At 45.1% G+C, this 17,992-nt stretch overlaps 1 protein-coding gene across 6 annotated transcripts in view; it reads left to right on the plus strand.

Moving 5' to 3' along the window:
• The window catches only part of LOC110830682 (WD repeat-containing protein 47), a 123,114-nt gene that overhangs the window by 51,445 nt on the left and 53,677 nt on the right, over window positions 1-17,992 (plus strand). For all 6 annotated transcript variants that reach the window (XM_087359886.1, XM_087359903.1, XM_087359896.1 and 3 more), the window contains 2 exons: window positions 15,922-16,101; window positions 16,554-16,638. In XM_087359886.1, the coding sequence (XP_087216012.1) occupies window positions 15,922-16,101; window positions 16,554-16,638 (265 nt within the window). The remainder of the gene's footprint in view (window positions 1-15,921; window positions 16,102-16,553; window positions 16,639-17,992) is intronic.

Consider the following 17,992-nt stretch of genomic DNA (forward strand, 5'->3'; position numbering starts at 1 on the left):
TTTATGAATCCAGACCGTACCGCGAAGAAAACACTTAACCTCACCATTACGAAAATCAGCTGGTTAACCCTTTGAAGGTGAAGCTCGTCTTCATAATATTTACGAATCCAGACCGTACCGCGAAGAAAACACTTCACCTCACCATTACGAAAATCAGCTGGTTAACCCTTTGAAGGTGAAGCTCGTCTTCATAATATTTACGAATCCAGACCGTACCGCGAAGAAAACACTTCACCTCACCATTACGAAAATCAGCTGGTTAACCCTTTGAAGGTGAAGCTCGTCTTCATAATATTTACGAATCCAGACCGTACCGCGAAGAAAACACTTCACTTAACCATTAGAAGTCGAATCAGGCGGTACCACATAAGATTTAACAAAAGAACATCCCGGTCAAAGCCTTAATGGAACTCTGAGCCATGAACATTCTTCAGCTGTGCCGCACACTCTCAGAAGACTCTATTTCATTCTCTTCATACCCTCTTTCGTATTGTTCATGTCTTGTTCTACTCGTATTATTTTCTTTAATCGTCTGCGTTTTCATTTCTCTCATCTTTTCCCGCTTGTCCCGTCCTCCTTGCACGTTTTCCCGCCGTATTCCTCGTCTTCGCGTGTTCCTCTCCCAGCAGACTTCATGCCTCAACGTCCCTCAAGCTTCGGTTGTGGTTAGATAACGCTGTTTGCGTACTCGTGGCTTACGAAGGCTGATTTAACAATCATTAAAACCTTTGTAACGGAAACTGCTGCTGAAGTTCATTGTCGGTCAATAGGAATTCCCCTCGGGCTTCCTGTGCCGTGGTTCGACTGGAAAGGGGAGGGGATGTATTGACACGTGACGTCTCGAAGATCATAAGGGCATGGCGTAGCGGTATCGAACACACGTGGCAACACAGCAGGCCCTACAAAGACAATTTTCATCGCTAGTGGAGGATTCACGGTCTGTAAGAGATTCAGATGGTCGTCGGCGTGCGTGTCGCCAGGAATGTTCCCGGCGTTGTTGGAGTGTGTTCATCTGTGGATTTTAGCCGTGAGTCATTGCAGTTGGAACAGTGCAGTGAAGTGATTCAGTTGTCGGCGTTTGGTAAGACGGGATGTACCATCATAATACGTCGAAATTCGCAACACATTCGCCCGCATCCAGCGGAAAGTCGCAAGAGAGTTGGAGGACGTTGCCTGCCTCGTTACATTCACGGTAAGAAGTAGTTCGCGTCTGGGTTTGGCTTCGAGGGCCCTGTGTTCGTTTCTGGTCAAGTCCACAGGTGTGGAAGGCTACGTGATAATGGCGTGGAGTTGAGTGTCTTCTTAAAGGTGCGAGAAGTGGATTGGAGCAGAAATTCAGAAGCTGAGAGCCTGACACTTGACTGTAACCTGAGCTTTCTGAGTCACACCCTCACAGTTTCCTTAAGATACGGCCTAATATTGTCGGTTCTTGCGTTCGTCTTCCAAGTGATACCTCTCGTCCCTTCAAATTTACGACAAGAATTGTTTTGAAGATTTCTGTCTTCTGGGTTGTTGCGCTGTGTAGTCTGGTCGATGTTAACCGACGTTTCAGAGGTCATACTGCCTCCGTCATCAGGGCGATGAGTATGAAGATTTCTGTCTTCTGGGTTGTTGCGCTGTGTAGTCTGGTCGATGTTAACCGACGTTTCAGAGGTCATACTGCCTCCGTCATCAGGGCGATGAGTATGAAGATTTCTGTCTTCTGGGTTGTTGCGCTGTGTAGTCTGGTCGATGTTAACCGACGTTTCAGAGGTCATACTGCCTCCATCATCAGGACGATGAGTATGAAGATTTATGTCTTCTGGGTTGTTGCGCTGTGTAGTCTGGTCGATGTTAACCAACGTTTCAGAGGTCATACTGCCTCCGTCATCAGAGTATGAAGATTTCTGTCTTCTGGGTTGTTGCGCTGTGTAGTCTGGTCGATGTTAACCAACGTTTCAGAGGTCATACTGCCTCCGTCATCAGAGTATGAAGATTTATGTCTTCTGGGTTGTTGCGCTGTGTAGTCTGGTCGATGTTTACCAACGTTTCAGAGGTCATACTGCCTCCGTCATCAGGGCGATGAGTATGAAGATTTCTGTCTTCTGGGTTGTTGCGCTGTGTAGTCTGGTCGATGTTAACCAACGTTTCAGAGGTCATACTGCCTCCGTCATCAGGGCGATGAGTATGAAGATTTCTGTCTTCTGGGTTGTTGCGCTGTGTAGTCTGGTCGATGTTAACCGACGTTTCAGAGGTCATACTGCCTCCGTCATCAGGGCGATGAGTATGAAGATTTCTGTCTTCTGGGTTGTTGCGCTGTGTAGTCTGGTAGATGTCAACCAACGTTTCGGAGGTCATACTGCCTCCGTCATCAGGGCGATGAGTATGAAGATTTCTGTCTTCTGGGTTGTTGCGCTGTGTAGTCTGGTAGATGTCAACCAACGTTTCGGAGGTCATACTGCCTCCGTCATCAGGGCGATGAGTATGAAGATTTCTGTCTTCTGGGTTGTTGCGCTGTGTAGTCTGGTCGATGTTAACCAACGTTTCGGAGGTCATACTGCCTCCGTCATCAGGGCGATGAGTATGAAGATTTCTGTCTTCTGGGTTGTTGCGCTGTGTAGTCTGGTAGATGTCAACCAACGTTTCGGAGGTCATACTGCCTCCGTCATCAGGGCGATGAGTATGAAGATTTCTGTCTTCTGGGTTGTTGCGCTGTGTAGTCTGGTCGATGTTAACCAACGTTTCAGAGGTCATACTGCCTCCATCATCAGGGCGATGAGTATGAAGATTTCTGTCTTCTGGGTTGTTGCGCTGTGTAGTCTGGTCGATGTTAACCGACGTTTCAGAGGTCATACTGCCTCCATCATCAGGGCGATGAGTATGAAGATTTCTGTCTTCTGGGTTGTTGCGCTGTGTAGTCTGGTCGATGTTAACCGACGTTTCAGAGGTCATACTGCCTCCGTCATCAGGGCGATGAGTATGAAGATTTCTGTCTTCTGGGTTGTTGCGCTGTGTAGTCTGGTCGATGTTAACCGACGTTTCAGAGGTCATACTGCCTCCATCATCAGGGCGATGAGTATGAAGATTTCTGTCTTCTGGGTTGTTGCGCTGTGTAGTCTGGTAGATGTCAACCAACGTTTCGGAGGTCGTACTGCCTCCGTCATCAGGGCGATGAGTATGAAGATTTCTGTCTTCTGGGTTGTTGCGCTGTGTAGTCTGGTCGATGTTAACCGACGTTTCAGAGGTCATACTGCCTCCGTCATCAGGGCGATGAGTATGAAGATTTCTGTCTTCTGGGTTGTTGCGCCATGTAGTCTGGTCGATGTTAACCAACGTTTCAGAGGTCATACTGCCTCCGTCATCAGGGCGATGAGTATGAAGATTTCTGTCTTCTGGGTTGTTGCGCTGTGTAGTCTGGTCGATGTTAACCGACGTTTCAGAGGTCATACTGCCTCCGTCATCAGGGCGATGAGTATGAAGATTTCTGTCTTCTGGGTTGTTGCGCTGTGTAGTCTGGTCGATGTTAACCGACGTTTCAGAGGTCATACTGCCTCCGTCATCAGGGCGATGAGTATGAAGATTTCTGTCTTCTGGGTTGTTGCGCCATGTAGTCTGGTCGATGTTAACCAACGTTTCAGAGGTCATACTGCCTCCGTCATCAGGGCGATGAGTATGAAGATTTCTGTCTTCTGGGTTGTTGCGCTGTGTAGTCTGGTCGATGTTAACCGACGTTTCAGAGGTCATACTGCCTCCGTCATCAGGGCGATGAGTATGAAGATTTCTGTCTTCTGGGTTGTTGCGCCATGTAGTCTGGTCGATGTTTACCAACGTTTCAGAGGTCATACTGCCTCCATCATCAGGGCGATGAGTATGAAGATTTCTGTCTTCTGGGTTGTTGCGCCATGTAGTCTGGTCGATGTTAACCGACGTTTCAGAGGTCATACTGCCTCCGTCATCAGGGCGATGAGTATGAAGATTTCTGTCTTCTGGGTTGTTGCGCCATGTAGTCTGGTCGATGTTTACCAACGTTTCAGAGGTCATACTGCCTCCATCATCAGGGCGATGAGTATGAAGATTTCTGTCTTCTGGGTTGTTGCGCCATGTAGTCTGGTCGATGTTTACCAACGTTTCAGAGGTCATACTGCCTCCGTCATCAGGGCGATGAGTATGAAGATTTCTGTCTTCTGGGTTGTTGCGCCATGTAGTCTGGTCGATGTTAACCAACGTTTCAGAGGTCATACTGCCTCCGTCATCAGGGCGATGAGTATGAAGATTTCTGTCTTCTGGGTTGTTGCGCTGTGTAGTCTGGTCGATGTTAACCAACGTTTCAGAGGTCATACTGCCTCCGTCATCAGGGCGATGAGTATGAAGATTTCTGTCTTCTGGGTTGTTGCGCTGTGTAGTCTGGTCGATGTTAACCGACGTTTCAGAGGTCATACTGCCTCCGTCATCAGGGCGATGAGTATGAAGATTTCTGTCTTCTGGGTTGTTGCGCTGTGTAGTCTGGTAGATGTCAACCAACGTTTCGGAGGTCATACTGCCTCCGTCATCAGGGCGATGAGTATGAAGATTTCTGTCTTCTGGGTTGTTGCGCTGTGTAGTCTGGTAGATGTCAACCAACGTTTCGGAGGTCATACTGCCTCCGTCATCAGGGCGATGAGTATGAAGATTTCTGTCTTCTGGGTTGTTGCGCTGTGTAGTCTGGTCGATGTTAACCAACGTTTCGGAGGTCATACTGCCTCCGTCATCAGGGCGATGAGTATGAAGATTTCTGTCTTCTGGGTTGTTGCGCTGTGTAGTCTGGTAGATGTCAACCAACGTTTCGGAGGTCATACTGCCTCCGTCATCAGGGCGATGAGTATGAAGATTTCTGTCTTCTGGGTTGTTGCGCTGTGTAGTCTGGTCGATGTTAACCAACGTTTCAGAGGTCATACTGCCTCCATCATCAGGGCGATGAGTATGAAGATTTCTGTCTTCTGGGTTGTTGCGCTGTGTAGTCTGGTCGATGTTAACCGACGTTTCAGAGGTCATACTGCCTCCATCATCAGGGCGATGAGTATGAAGATTTCTGTCTTCTGGGTTGTTGCGCTGTGTAGTCTGGTCGATGTTAACCGACGTTTCAGAGGTCATACTGCCTCCGTCATCAGGGCGATGAGTATGAAGATTTCTGTCTTCTGGGTTGTTGCGCTGTGTAGTCTGGTAGATGTCAACCAACGTTTCGGAGGTCGTACTGCCTCCGTCATCAGGGCGATGAGTATGAAGATTTCTGTCTTCTGGGTTGTTGCGCTGTGTAGTCTGGTCGATGTTAACCGACGTTTCAGAGGTCATACTGCCTCCGTCATCAGGGCGATGAGTATGAAGATTTCTGTCTTCTGGGTTGTTGCGCTGTGTAGTCTGGTCGATGTTAACCGACGTTTCAGAGGTCATACTGCCTCCGTCATCAGGGCGATGAGTATGAAGATTTCTGTCTTCTGGGTTGTTGCGCTGTGTAGTCTGGTCGATGTTAACCGACGTTTCAGAGGTCATACTGCCTCCGTCATCAGGGCGATGAGTATGAAGATTTCTGTCTTCTGGGTTGTTGCGCTGTGTAGTCTGGTCGATGTTAACCGACGTTTCAGAGGTCATACTGCCTCCGTCATCAGGGCGATGAGTATGAAGATTTCTGTCTTCTGGGTTGTTGCGCTGTGTAGTCTGGTCGATGTTAACCGACGTTTCAGAGGTCATACTGCCTCCGTCATCAGGGCGATGAGTATGAAGATTTCTGTCTTCTGGGTTGTTGCGCTGTGTAGTCTGGTCGATGTTAACCGACGTTTCAGAGGTCATACTGCCTCCGTCATCAGGGCGATGAGTATGAAGATTTCTGTCTTCTGGGTTGTTGCGCTGTGTAGTCTGGTCGATGTTAACCGACGTTTCAGAGGTCATACTGCCTCCGTCATCAGGGCGATGAGTATGAAGATTTCTGTCTTCTGGGTTGTTGCGCTGTGTAGTCTGGTAGATGTCAACCAACGTTTCGGAGGTCGTACTGCCTCCGTCATCAGGGCGATGAGTATGAAGATTTCTGTCTTCTGGGTTGTTGCGCTGTGTAGTCTGGTCGATGTTTACCAACGTTTCAGAGGTCATACTGCCTCCGTCATCAGGGCGATGAGTATGAAGATTTCTGTCTTCTGGGTTGTTGCGCTGTGTAGTCTGGTAGATGTCAACCAACGTTTCGGAGGTCGTACTGCCTCCGTCATCAGGGCGATGAGTATGAAGATTTCTGTCTTCTGGGTTGTTGCGCTGTGTAGTCTGGTCGATGTTTACCAACGTTTCAGAGGTCATACTGCCTCCGTCATCAGGGCGATGAGTATGAAGATTTCTGTCTTCTGGGTTGTTGCGCTGTGTAGTCTGGTAGATGTCAACCAACGTTTCGGAGGTCGTACTGCCTCCGTCATCAGGGCGATGAGTATGAAGATTTCTGTCTTCTGGGTTGTTGCGCTGTGTAGTCTGGTCGATGTTTACCAACGTTTCAGAGGTCATACTGCCTCCGTCATCAGGGCGATGAGTATGAAGATTTCTGTCTTCTGGGTTGTTGCGCTGTGTAGTCTGGTCGATGTTAACCGACGTTTCAGAGGTCATACTGCCTCCGTCATCAGGGCGATGAGTATGAAGATTTCTGTCTTCTGGGTTGTTGCGCCATGTAGTCTGGTCGATGTTTACCAACGTTTCAGAGGTCATACTGCCTCCATCATCAGGGCGATGAGTATGAAGATTTCTGTCTTCTGGGTTGTTGCGCCATGTAGTCTGGTCGATGTTTACCAACGTTTCAGAGGTCATACTGCCTCCGTCATCAGGGCGATGAGTATGAAGATTTCTGTCTTCTGGGTTGTTGCGCTGTGTAGTCTGGTCGATGTTAACCGACGTTTCAGAGGTCATACTGCCTCCGTCATCAGGGCGATGAGTATGAAGATTTCTGTCTTCTGGGTTGTTGCGCTGTGTAGTCTGGTCGATGTTTACCAACGTTTCAGAGGTCATACTGCCTCCGTCATCAGGGCGATGAGTATGAAGATTTCTGTCTTCTGGGTTGTTGCGCTGTGTAGTCTGGTCGATGTTAACCGACGTTTCAGAGGTCATACTGCCTCCGTCATCAGGGCGATGAGTATGAAGATTTCTGTCTTCTGGGTTGTTGCGCTGTGTAGTCTGGTCGATGTTAACCGACGTTTCAGAGGTCATACTGCCTCCGTCATCAGGGCGATGAGTATGAAGATTTCTGTCTTCTGGGTTGTTGCGCCATGTAGTCTGGTCGATGTTTACCGACGTTTCAGAGGTCATACTGCCTCCATCATCAGGGCGATGAGTATGAAGATTTCTGTCTTCTGGGTTGTTGCGCCATGTAGTCTGGTCGATGTTTACCAACGTTTCAGAGGTCATACTGCCTCCGTCATCAGGGCGATGAGTATGAAGATTTCTGTCTTCTGGGTTGTTGCGCTGTGTAGTCTGGTCGATGTTAACCAACGTATCAGAGGTCATACTGCCTCCGTCATCAGGGCGATGAGTATGAAGATTTCTGTCTTCTGGGTTGTTGCGCTGTGTAGTCTGGTCGATGTTAACCGACGTTTCAGAGGTCATACTGCCTCCATCATCAGGGCGATGAGTATGAAGATTTCTGTCTTCTGGGTTGTTGCGCCATGTAGTCTGGTCGATGTTTACCAACGTTTCAGAGGTCATACTGCCTCCGTCATCAGGGCGATGAGTATGAAGATTTCTGTCTTCTGGGTTGTTGCGCTGTGTAGTCTGGTCGATGTTAACCAACGTATCAGAGGTCATACTGCCTCCGTCATCAGGGCGATGAGTATGAAGATTTCTGTCTTCTGGGTTGTTGCGCTGTGTAGTCTGGTCGATGTTTACCAACGTTTCAGAGGTCATACTGCCTCCGTCATCAGGGCGATGAGTATGAAGATTTCTGTCTTCTGGGTTGTTGCGCTGTGTAGTCTGGTCGATGTTAACCGACGTTTCAGAGGTCATACTGCCTCCGTCATCGGGCGATGAGTATGAAGATTTCTGTCTTCTGGGTTGTTGCGCCATGTAGTCTGGTCGATGTTTACCAACGTTTCAGAGGTCATACTGCCTCCGTCATCAGGGCGATGAGTATGAAGATTTCTGTCTTCTGGGTTGTTGCGCTGTGTAGTCTGGTCGATGTTAACCAACGTATCAGAGGTCATACTGCCTCCGTCATCAGGGCGATGAGTATGAAGATTTCTGCCTTCTGGGTTGTTGTGCCGTGTAGTCTGGTCGATGTTAACCAACGTTTCAGAGGTCATACTGCCTCCGTCATCAGGGCGATGAGTATGAAGATTTCTGTCTTCTGGGTTGTTGCGCTGTGTAGTCTGGTCGATGTTAACCGACGTTTCAGAGGTCATACTGCCTCCGTCATCAGGGCGATGAGTATGAAGATTTCTGTCTTCTGGGTTGTTGCGCTGTGTAGTCTGGTCGATGTTAACCGACGTTTCAGAGGTCATACTGCCTCCGTCATCAGGGCGATGAGTATGAAGATTTCTGTCTTCTGGGTTGTTGCGCTGTGTAGTCTGGTCGATGTTAACCGACGTTTCAGAGGTCATACTGCCTCCGTCATCAGGGCGATGAGTATGAAGATTTCTGTCTTCTGGGTTGTTGCGCCATGTAGTCTGGTCGATGTTTACCGACGTTTCAGAGGTCATACTGCCTCCATCATCAGGGCGATGAGTATGAAGATTTCTGTCTTCTGGGTTGTTGCGCCATGTAGTCTGGTCGATGTTTACCAACGTTTCAGAGGTCATACTGCCTCCGTCATCAGGGCGATGAGTATGAAGATTTCTGTCTTCTGGGTTGTTGCGCTGTGTAGTCTGGTCGATGTTAACCAACGTATCAGAGGTCATACTGCCTCCGTCATCAGGGCGATGAGTATGAAGATTTCTGTCTTCTGGGTTGTTGCGCTGTGTAGTCTGGTCGATGTTAACCGACGTTTCAGAGGTCATACTGCCTCCATCATCAGGGCGATGAGTATGAAGATTTCTGTCTTCTGGGTTGTTGCGCCATGTAGTCTGGTCGATGTTTACCAACGTTTCAGAGGTCATACTGCCTCCGTCATCAGGGCGATGAGTATGAAGATTTCTGTCTTCTGGGTTGTTGCGCTGTGTAGTCTGGTCGATGTTAACCAACGTATCAGAGGTCATACTGCCTCCGTCATCAGGGCGATGAGTATGAAGATTTCTGTCTTCTGGGTTGTTGCGCTGTGTAGTCTGGTCGATGTTTACCAACGTTTCAGAGGTCATACTGCCTCCGTCATCAGGGCGATGAGTATGAAGATTTCTGTCTTCTGGGTTGTTGCGCTGTGTAGTCTGGTCGATGTTAACCGACGTTTCAGAGGTCATACTGCCTCCGTCATCAGGGCGATGAGTATGAAGATTTCTGTCTTCTGGGTTGTTGCGCCATGTAGTCTGGTCGATGTTTACCAACGTTTCAGAGGTCATACTGCCTCCGTCATCAGGGCGATGAGTATGAAGATTTCTGTCTTCTGGGTTGTTGCGCTGTGTAGTCTGGTCGATGTTAACCAACGTATCAGAGGTCATACTGCCTCCGTCATCAGGGCGATGAGTATGAAGATTTCTGCCTTCTGGGTTGTTGTGCCGTGTAGTCTGGTCGATGTTAACCAACGTTTCAGAGGTCATACTGCCTCCGTCATCAGGGCGATGAGTATGAAGATTTCTGTCTTCTGGGTTGTTGCGCTGTGTAGTCTGGTCGATGTTAACCGACGTTTCAGAGGTCATACTGCCTCCGTCATCAGGGCGATGAGTATGAAGATTTCTGTCTTCTGGGTTGTTGCGCTGTGTAGTCTGGTCGATGTTAACCGACGTTTCAGAGGTCATACTGCCTCCGTCATCAGGGCGATGAGTATGAAGATTTCTGTCTTCTGGGTTGTTGCGCTGTGTAGTCTGGTCGATGTTAACCAACGTTTCAGAGGTCATACTGCCTCCGTCATCAGAGTATGAAGATTTCTGTCTTCTGGGTTGTTGCGCTGTGTAGTCTGGTCGATGTTAACCAACGTTTCAGAGGTCATACTGCCTCCATCATCAGGGCGATTCTTAGTATGAAGATTTCTGTCTTCTGGGTTGTTGCGCTGTGTAGTCTGGTAGATATTTACCGACGTTTCGGAGGTCATACTGCCTCCGTCATCAGGGCGAATTGTTTTAACATTTTTTTATTTTTTTTACGTGTGTTGCATGCCTCTCCCATCTCATTATTCTTGGTTTACAATAATAATTTAATTAATAGAACAATGTTATTAAGTTTCACGTGTGTCTGTGTAATAAGTAAATGTTGGTTTGTGATTTTTATATTTTAAGGGGTTTCGGGGTTTATGAAATAATATTTATGACTAGATTTTCCCGTCATTTTTGACTTGCAATTTACTAGTTGCGTAATATACGCCATCTTCCTCTTACATCCAAATATTCTCGCCACTAGTTCAAAGCATCGTCAGTCAGTATTTTTCCTTTGGGGATGAGGAACCCAGTTTCACAGTAACACAAAACAACAGTTGGAATTGTTTGTCACTTTTGTGCTCCTGTGTAAATATTGATTCATATTTGGGAGGCCCGAAGTAAAAATTTCGTCACTGAGACTCGCCTTACCGACTGAAATATGCGTGGTTTTACTCAGCCCCTCGAGGAAAATTCCGGAATAGCAATTTAAATTAGCCCACGACTGTCACTATCTTTGTAATTAATTACTTAGTAATCTTCCTGTTCTTCGATGATTTATAGTCTGAGTCACTGACAGCGTCGTTTAATAAAGCACGAATAACATTGCCTCGTATACCGTGAAGGTCTTCCTGCAGGAACAGATAACAATGTGATAACCCCCGGGGGTACGCGAAGACATCTTAAGGGGCACGTGAAATTTAAAAAAAATTATTTTACGATAAACACTGAATAATCAGTAATGTAATTTATTTAATTTATTTTAGATGTAGATTATATACTACGTATAACTTGAATTATACACCAACAACTTTGGGGGTACAAATTTGAAGAGAAATTATATCTGGGGGCACGCGAAGACATCTTAGGGGGTACGTGAAATTTAAAAAATATATATATTATTTTATGATAAACACTGAATAATCAGTAAATTAATTTATTTAATTTATTTTAGATGTAGATTATATACTACGTATAACTTGAATTATACACCAACGACTTTGGGGGTACAAAGTTGAAGAGAAATTATATCTGGGGGTACGCGAACAAAAAAGGTTCAATGCCACTGTCTTATACGATGTCGTCTGAAGAAATTTTCACGTCAGAATTGTTTTGCCACCTGCACGTGCTACATTTCTAGACCACCGAGGTCTACCTTATTTACCAAGTCTGAATCGACTGGAAGATTTATGTATTTAACTGTGTAAATTAGTGTTAAATGCGCGGTCTGTTTTTATTTGAAGCACGTGGAGTTACGCTGGAATATCGAAGGTTTCTTATTGTTTACAAAAGGAAAAAGGCACGACCCGGTTTCGACTACCCTGGTATTTAATAGGACAAGTGACCGAAGATCGAACGCCGAGAATACTGCCAGAGAATAGTTTACAGCATCACCTCTCCCAGAGATGTCGATAGTGAAGTAACGGTTCCTTTGACTCGGTAGAACGTCTTAGGTCACACAGACACGAGGATTAATTAAATAGATTTCGTTTTCGGATGACTGTCAGTCTTTATCTCTGAGAGTTTTCCAGTTCAAACGTTAGTACGTGTTCGGTTGAACGCAAAATTCGGTTAAACCAGACATAACGGAACTTTTTCAACTCGAGTGTCTCAGTTCAGCGTAAACCATTACACTGACGACTTGAAGGCCACAGGCTCAGCTTGAGAAATTCTCTACGGAATGAACGCCACAGAATCAAAGGAGTTTAAACTAACTCGATGAAACAGTCCTTGAGAACCTGATAAGCGCTCATCTGACCGAGAAAATACCCATCATTTTTGGAGTCCGAAGGTTCACCCCTGAACCCCGTCGCGAAGCATATAAATCGAGTTAATATCATTCTATTTTATATTTCTAAGAACTATGTTTTCCGATTAAAAATTCTGTGGATCACACTGATAAAAATGCAAAGTTGTAATATTATGTTTTTTTTAAAAAAAAAATTCTCTCTAGTACGCTCTTTCCGTAATCTCATGGAATTTCTGTTAACGCATGAGTGTCGTTTAATAAAGTAGCATATACACTGATTTGGACTGTTTAATGTGATATCAAATTGAGTTAGAATCGTTGGATTCAAAGCCTTTCCAGTCGGTTGTCAGTGAAGCATTTCTTAAAGGAACCATAGAGCCTTTTCGCACGTACTGTAGCCGGGGCGAATGTGCGCGCTCGAGATTCGTTAGAAATTTAAAAAAAAAATACGGGGATCTCACGGGTGATGACGTTATTTTGCAGCTCACATTCACAGTTCATGTTTTCCTTCTACCTGCAAGTTACTGAGAGGAATTCAGATATACATAATCTCGATCAAATCAACCCAGTGGATTGGTACAGCAGTGTTTCGTCAGATTCTTGACGTGACCAACCACGTGCAAGCTGCACAGAATTCGATATTGCGTGTTTCAGTTACCACGAAAAGCCGAGATAATTTTTAAGTAGGCCATGGCAGTTTTATTTGAATAGAATTGCGTGTATTTCACAACCATCGCACAAATTACAGTCTCACCAATTGGTACCCTATAACTATCTCCACGGAGCAGAGGCTTTGGAAAACTTGTAGTCTCAAAGTCTCTCAAATATCTCGCGTTTTATGAAATCTGAAGGTTCATTACCGTGTTCACAACAGCCCATCACTGGACCCTATCACGGGTTAGGATAATTTCATACGTATACACCATGTTTCTTTATGATCCATTTTAATATTATCTTTCTTTATCCCATTATGCAGATTCAGTAAAATAATCAAATAGCCTAATACAAATGTCTGAAAGGCTTTTTCCTGGTCATCCGATGCTATAGTTTCGTATCGTGTGAATTGCTCCAAGCTCTGATTGCAGACAGGTATAGTACGGACCAGATTACTTGGGAGAACAAGGTGACAAGCCCTGCGCGCGCACCTCCACGTTCTACCCGGCCGTTCCGAGCACCGACCGGGCCGTGCCGAGTGCAACTATCCACAGCGCTAGGGAGCTCAGCTAGCAAGTAATCTGGTCCCTACTGTAATTGTATCTTGTATGACAAATGACTGCCGGTAGTGAACTTGGGAAATTGCTATGAAAGTAAAGTGAAATATGGAAACACGACCCTCAGCTACTGACAATTGACGAATTTACAGAGTTAACTATCATCATGGCAGTGGTTGTTAACAGTCGGTAGAATATTCGAGACTTTTGCTTTCTTGTAAGCTGAATGAATACTCTCCTCGAAGTCTTGTTGTAAATGCGAAGAGCCGTAAACATAAATGAAGTATAAATATTTACGCAGTAAGAATGCTGAGTCTGTGTTTTGAACAGGTGCTAAGTGCGAGACCGAACGGTTTTTGTAGAACAACTTTGCCTCTTTCTGCAAGAAGCAGGAAGCCAACCTGAGTGCTGTGGTAGGTTACACGGCGTGCGTGTGGACCAGCTGACGTTTAACCGCTTCGCCAAATCGGTTCCTGCCACAGGGATGGTCCGGATATCTTTACCCACAACTGACTCCGTACCCCCCCCCCCCCCCGCGTTTCATGGAACCTGAAAACTAATTTCTCCAATCGGAAGATTCCACCACTGGTTCCTGCCCTAAGCCAGACGAATCCGCCCAAAACCCTCATGTCCAGTTTATTTTAGAACCGTTTTAATATTATCATGACATGATGTTCTACGTGGTTCCTTCCGTTCAGGAATTGTCTAATTACGAGAAAAGGGCTACTTTACAAAGCTGTATAATCACAAAATGACATATTTTGTAGTCGATATAAGGTCCCAGCGGTGTGTCATCAGTATATCTGTGAGTATGTTGTCGTGTGACGAAGAATTCTGCTCTGCCACGCCCAAGGCTTACACTGGGGCCCACCCAATTACCGCGTGTTCTTTTCAATGTGATGTCAAGGTTAAGAACATATGACGAAGTTTACGATGTGGTGCTTAAGAGGTCTGTAATTTTATATTGATTGTTTCAAACATGGTTCTGTGCACAAAGCAACAAGTTAGGTACTGGATTACGTATTAATAAAATCGAGCCGAACTGAGATTGGCTGTCTTATGGGTTGTAGCGCCGTGTAGTCTGGTGGAAGTTTACAGAACTTTGATGATAAAGGCAGCAGGGACCTCTGAAACGCTGGTAAACTTCTAGCAGACGGTGCCACAATCCTTTAGACAGCCATATTTGTACTCACCGTCGTTGGAACGTCAACGCCTACGTTTTGTGAAGTCACGTGGTAATTGCACGTATGTAATAGAACACGTAGCCATCTAGCGGTGCCGCTAAGAACCTGAGAGCGCAACGAAACATCAAACATGGTTTTTGTACAATGAAGATTGGTTTTCTTGTCGGGCGATAATGCCTGTGTATTCGTTAATGAGTTTTACGTAATAAGATAGCGGTCATTAAACTTCGTATGAAGGTCATTCCAACTCTGCGTATTTTAATTTACTACAGTCGGCACTCAGAACATGGCTGCCGTGCGGCTTTTGTAAATGTGTGAAATAGGTTACAGTTTAATATGATATTGCCCTCGCACAGCATTGTGGGATCAAAACGTAAGTGTAAAAGTTTCAAGGTTACGCCACTAGATGGGGGAGTGGAGATTGTGGATAGGTTGCGCGGTGGTTTGTGCGCAGCTGAAGTTGGCTTCACACTCCGTTGACATTTTATTTTGAAGCATAACGTTCCGACGATACTTGTTTTTGGCAATATAATTGCCTTGTATTTATGATTTTATGTTAATTTGCTTCAATCTTCCACTGTCGCTATCCCGCATTCACTTTGATCTCACAGAAAACGGATTAACCGAACGCTCCGGTTTCGAGGAAAATATTTCATCAGTATCTTCTTACACGTCTACACGTTTTACTGCCAAGAATACGAACATCGTTGGTCTACATATTTGCAGGTATTTGTTTCATTAATGATTCTAACTGGCGCACTGATGTTTCAGATCACGTACGTATCGTGAGCTAATGTAACAAGTTCTTGTTGGACAAAGTTGTTCTAAATTCAAGATTTGCGATGAGACGAATCTTTCATTCAGGTTATTTTAATTGATCATTGGTCGAGACGTTTCGCATCGTAGCAAATCTCGCATTTAAAATAACTTTGTGTAACAAGAAGTTGTTAGATACGCTACATAATGATATTTACGTGATTACATGCGATAGTACACCAGTCAGAATCATAAACATAACAGCAGGTACCTGCAAATATGTGGGCTGACGATGGTCTCTTTTTTTTTGTATTCAGCTCAGAAATAACGCATTTAATATTGGAATTATAGGGGACTTCTGAATGTTGACAGGATATTTGACAGCTTTCATGAAGGATTAGGAGTCGGAGTCGGAGGTTTTAGTACCGACTCTACAGCCCTGATGGGTACCTGTTGGGTTATTGCGCCGTGTAATCTGATGATGGAGACAGCAAGTTTCCAGGAAATTTTTACCAGACTGCATAGCGTAACAACCCACCAGACATCCGTCTTTATATTTGCTGCCGTGAGAAACTGAAATCTAATGTGTCGTTGGATTGTAGACCAGATTGGTGTGAATAACATCGTTACAAAATATTTGTAAGCTTAGAAATTTGTGTAATGCGTATGTTGGTTTTGTAATTTCTGCCCCGAACTACATGTTTTCGGATAAAATGGAGCATATCTACTCACCCATCACATAAATAATAGTCTTGTTATTCGTTTCCATAAAATTATTTGAATTAATCGCCGTGCTCATGGGAACTAAAGTCTGTATTTTGTTACAGCCTGAAGCCTGTCGGTAAATTGCCACCGCCTACAGTGGCCGGAGCTGGAGGCACCGTCATAGTCAGAACCAACCCCGCTCCTCCTTCCGATGCTACCAACCGAGTCTCTGTAATCAGCAACCAGGCCTCGTCACTTCGGCCGGCATCCATCACCATGAACGGGACGGGGGATTCCATCAGGTCAGTGTCAGCTGTTCTGTGCAATTGATCTAACTTCTGTACTCAGCGACACGGACACGGACGACTGACTTTCGGGTGCTTCCGCGGGTCTCCAGTCACGTGATCTGGTCAGCCAATAACCTTCAGTCACTTGCTGTCCGCCTGCTCAGGTGTGTCTGGCATGCAAGAAGTATTCAGTTGATTCAAGCGTGAAGCACTTACTCGGTTTCCATGGTTGAGGTTTTCTACGTTTTTCCTCAGTTGTAAATTCCAGGGTATTTCTTGTTCAAGAACGTAACATCTGCGGTTGGTAATAGGATTGCTGAGATTACTTGAGAGGATTTGTGCGCCAGATAACTAGAATTGTCTTTAAAATTGGTGTGTTAAATGACCCTGTTACTAAGCACCCTGTCATGAAACCAGTGTCGGTGGCCAACGTGAGCGAAATATTAACTCCACATTGTTTCTTCCAGAAACACGCAGCCTCCGACGTCATACCATGGCGAAAACGCTGGTGACATTTCTGGGCTTCAAGAAGGGCACTACGATGCTGTTAAGGTAAGCAGAAGCTTGTTATTTGCTGTGAAGTGTGTGCGCGCCCAGTGTAGAGCAGGCACGTGGATTGGTTACATACGATTTCCCACCCCAAACCATGCCATAACGATCACTGAAGACGTGTAGTCTTCGTAGTACCGGCATTGTTCGGTAGATGTCGCGTACGTAATGCGTAATTCCACCAGTAGGTGTCATGCGGATATGTTACTTTCTGCATAGACTGTGCTGCCATATTTGATATTTCGAATACAGGAAGTGAGAAGAGAACGTATTTAATTGAAACGGGGTACATATTATGTTTTTGGTTATGAAGTCAAGGTGGGCGGGTTGTCTTAAACGAACGCGGAGATATTCGTACAAAAGTCTCTTCGGAAAACCGGAAGGGAGTAGTCCATTTTGGGGAGAACGTGGAATACATTGGAGGGTATATGGATGTTAAAGAAACATTAATTCACTACTCTCGCTTGCCTAATTTCCGTTGTATAGGTTCTAAGAATGTCATCATTTTTATTCTAATATTTTTTCAGTTATTAAGTGTGGTTAATTGATAGTCTAACACTGATAATCGATACCTCGAATTCTAATACAATGGACGTGACCATTCCTATATGCATTCATGCACACTGCACTGAATGCACAGAAATTCTACGTGTAGTTGAATTTTGTGATCACCTGATAAGGTTATAGTACTCCACCATTATAGAAGGTCTCACTACATGCCAGTGCTGTTATCAACTTTAGACATACATTGCACCAAAAGTGATTAACATTAAGTAGACGTAAATTTGGAAAGCAATGGTTATGAACTATTTTAAGATAAGGTACCACGTTTTCCTGCAACAACAGATAAATCCCGCGGAAAATCTGTTAGGGTAGCCGAAGCTGAATTTCGTACAGGGGACCTCCCAAATACGATGTACAATGAATGAGGGAACCTAACCTAAACGTGAATTTTACAGTCAAGGAGAGAAGAATCAATTCAGGAAATGCGTTTTACTGTTGTGAGTAATGTATTCACTTACTTTTATGATTAATGGACTGGTAAAACAGCAATGGTGTTTTCAAGGACCAGTCCCCACATCCTACTTTGTGCAATGGAAGTAGTAGTGTATAAATTTAATTACAAGCAACGCACCCAAATATGTTCCTTTTCGGTATAAAAGTAAGCACTTTTGTGTAACATTAAATTCGATTGGATATTACAATCGCCCACACTGTACGTTCACATTTTAAATTGTTCCGTAATGCCTACGAAATAAGTCTGTTGCGCCTTGTAGTCTGGTAGATATTGACCGACGTTTCAGGGTCGCTCACTGTTTCCATCATATGAAACGTTGCTCGGTGTATGCCAGTCTGT

This window comes from Zootermopsis nevadensis, unplaced genomic scaffold (assembly GCF_977971745.1).
Source record: "Zootermopsis nevadensis isolate Lab colony 2312 unplaced genomic scaffold, Znev_1.0 Znev_ptg000003l, whole genome shotgun sequence".
Classification (NCBI taxonomy): Eukaryota; Metazoa; Arthropoda; class Insecta; order Blattodea; family Termopsidae; genus Zootermopsis; species Zootermopsis nevadensis.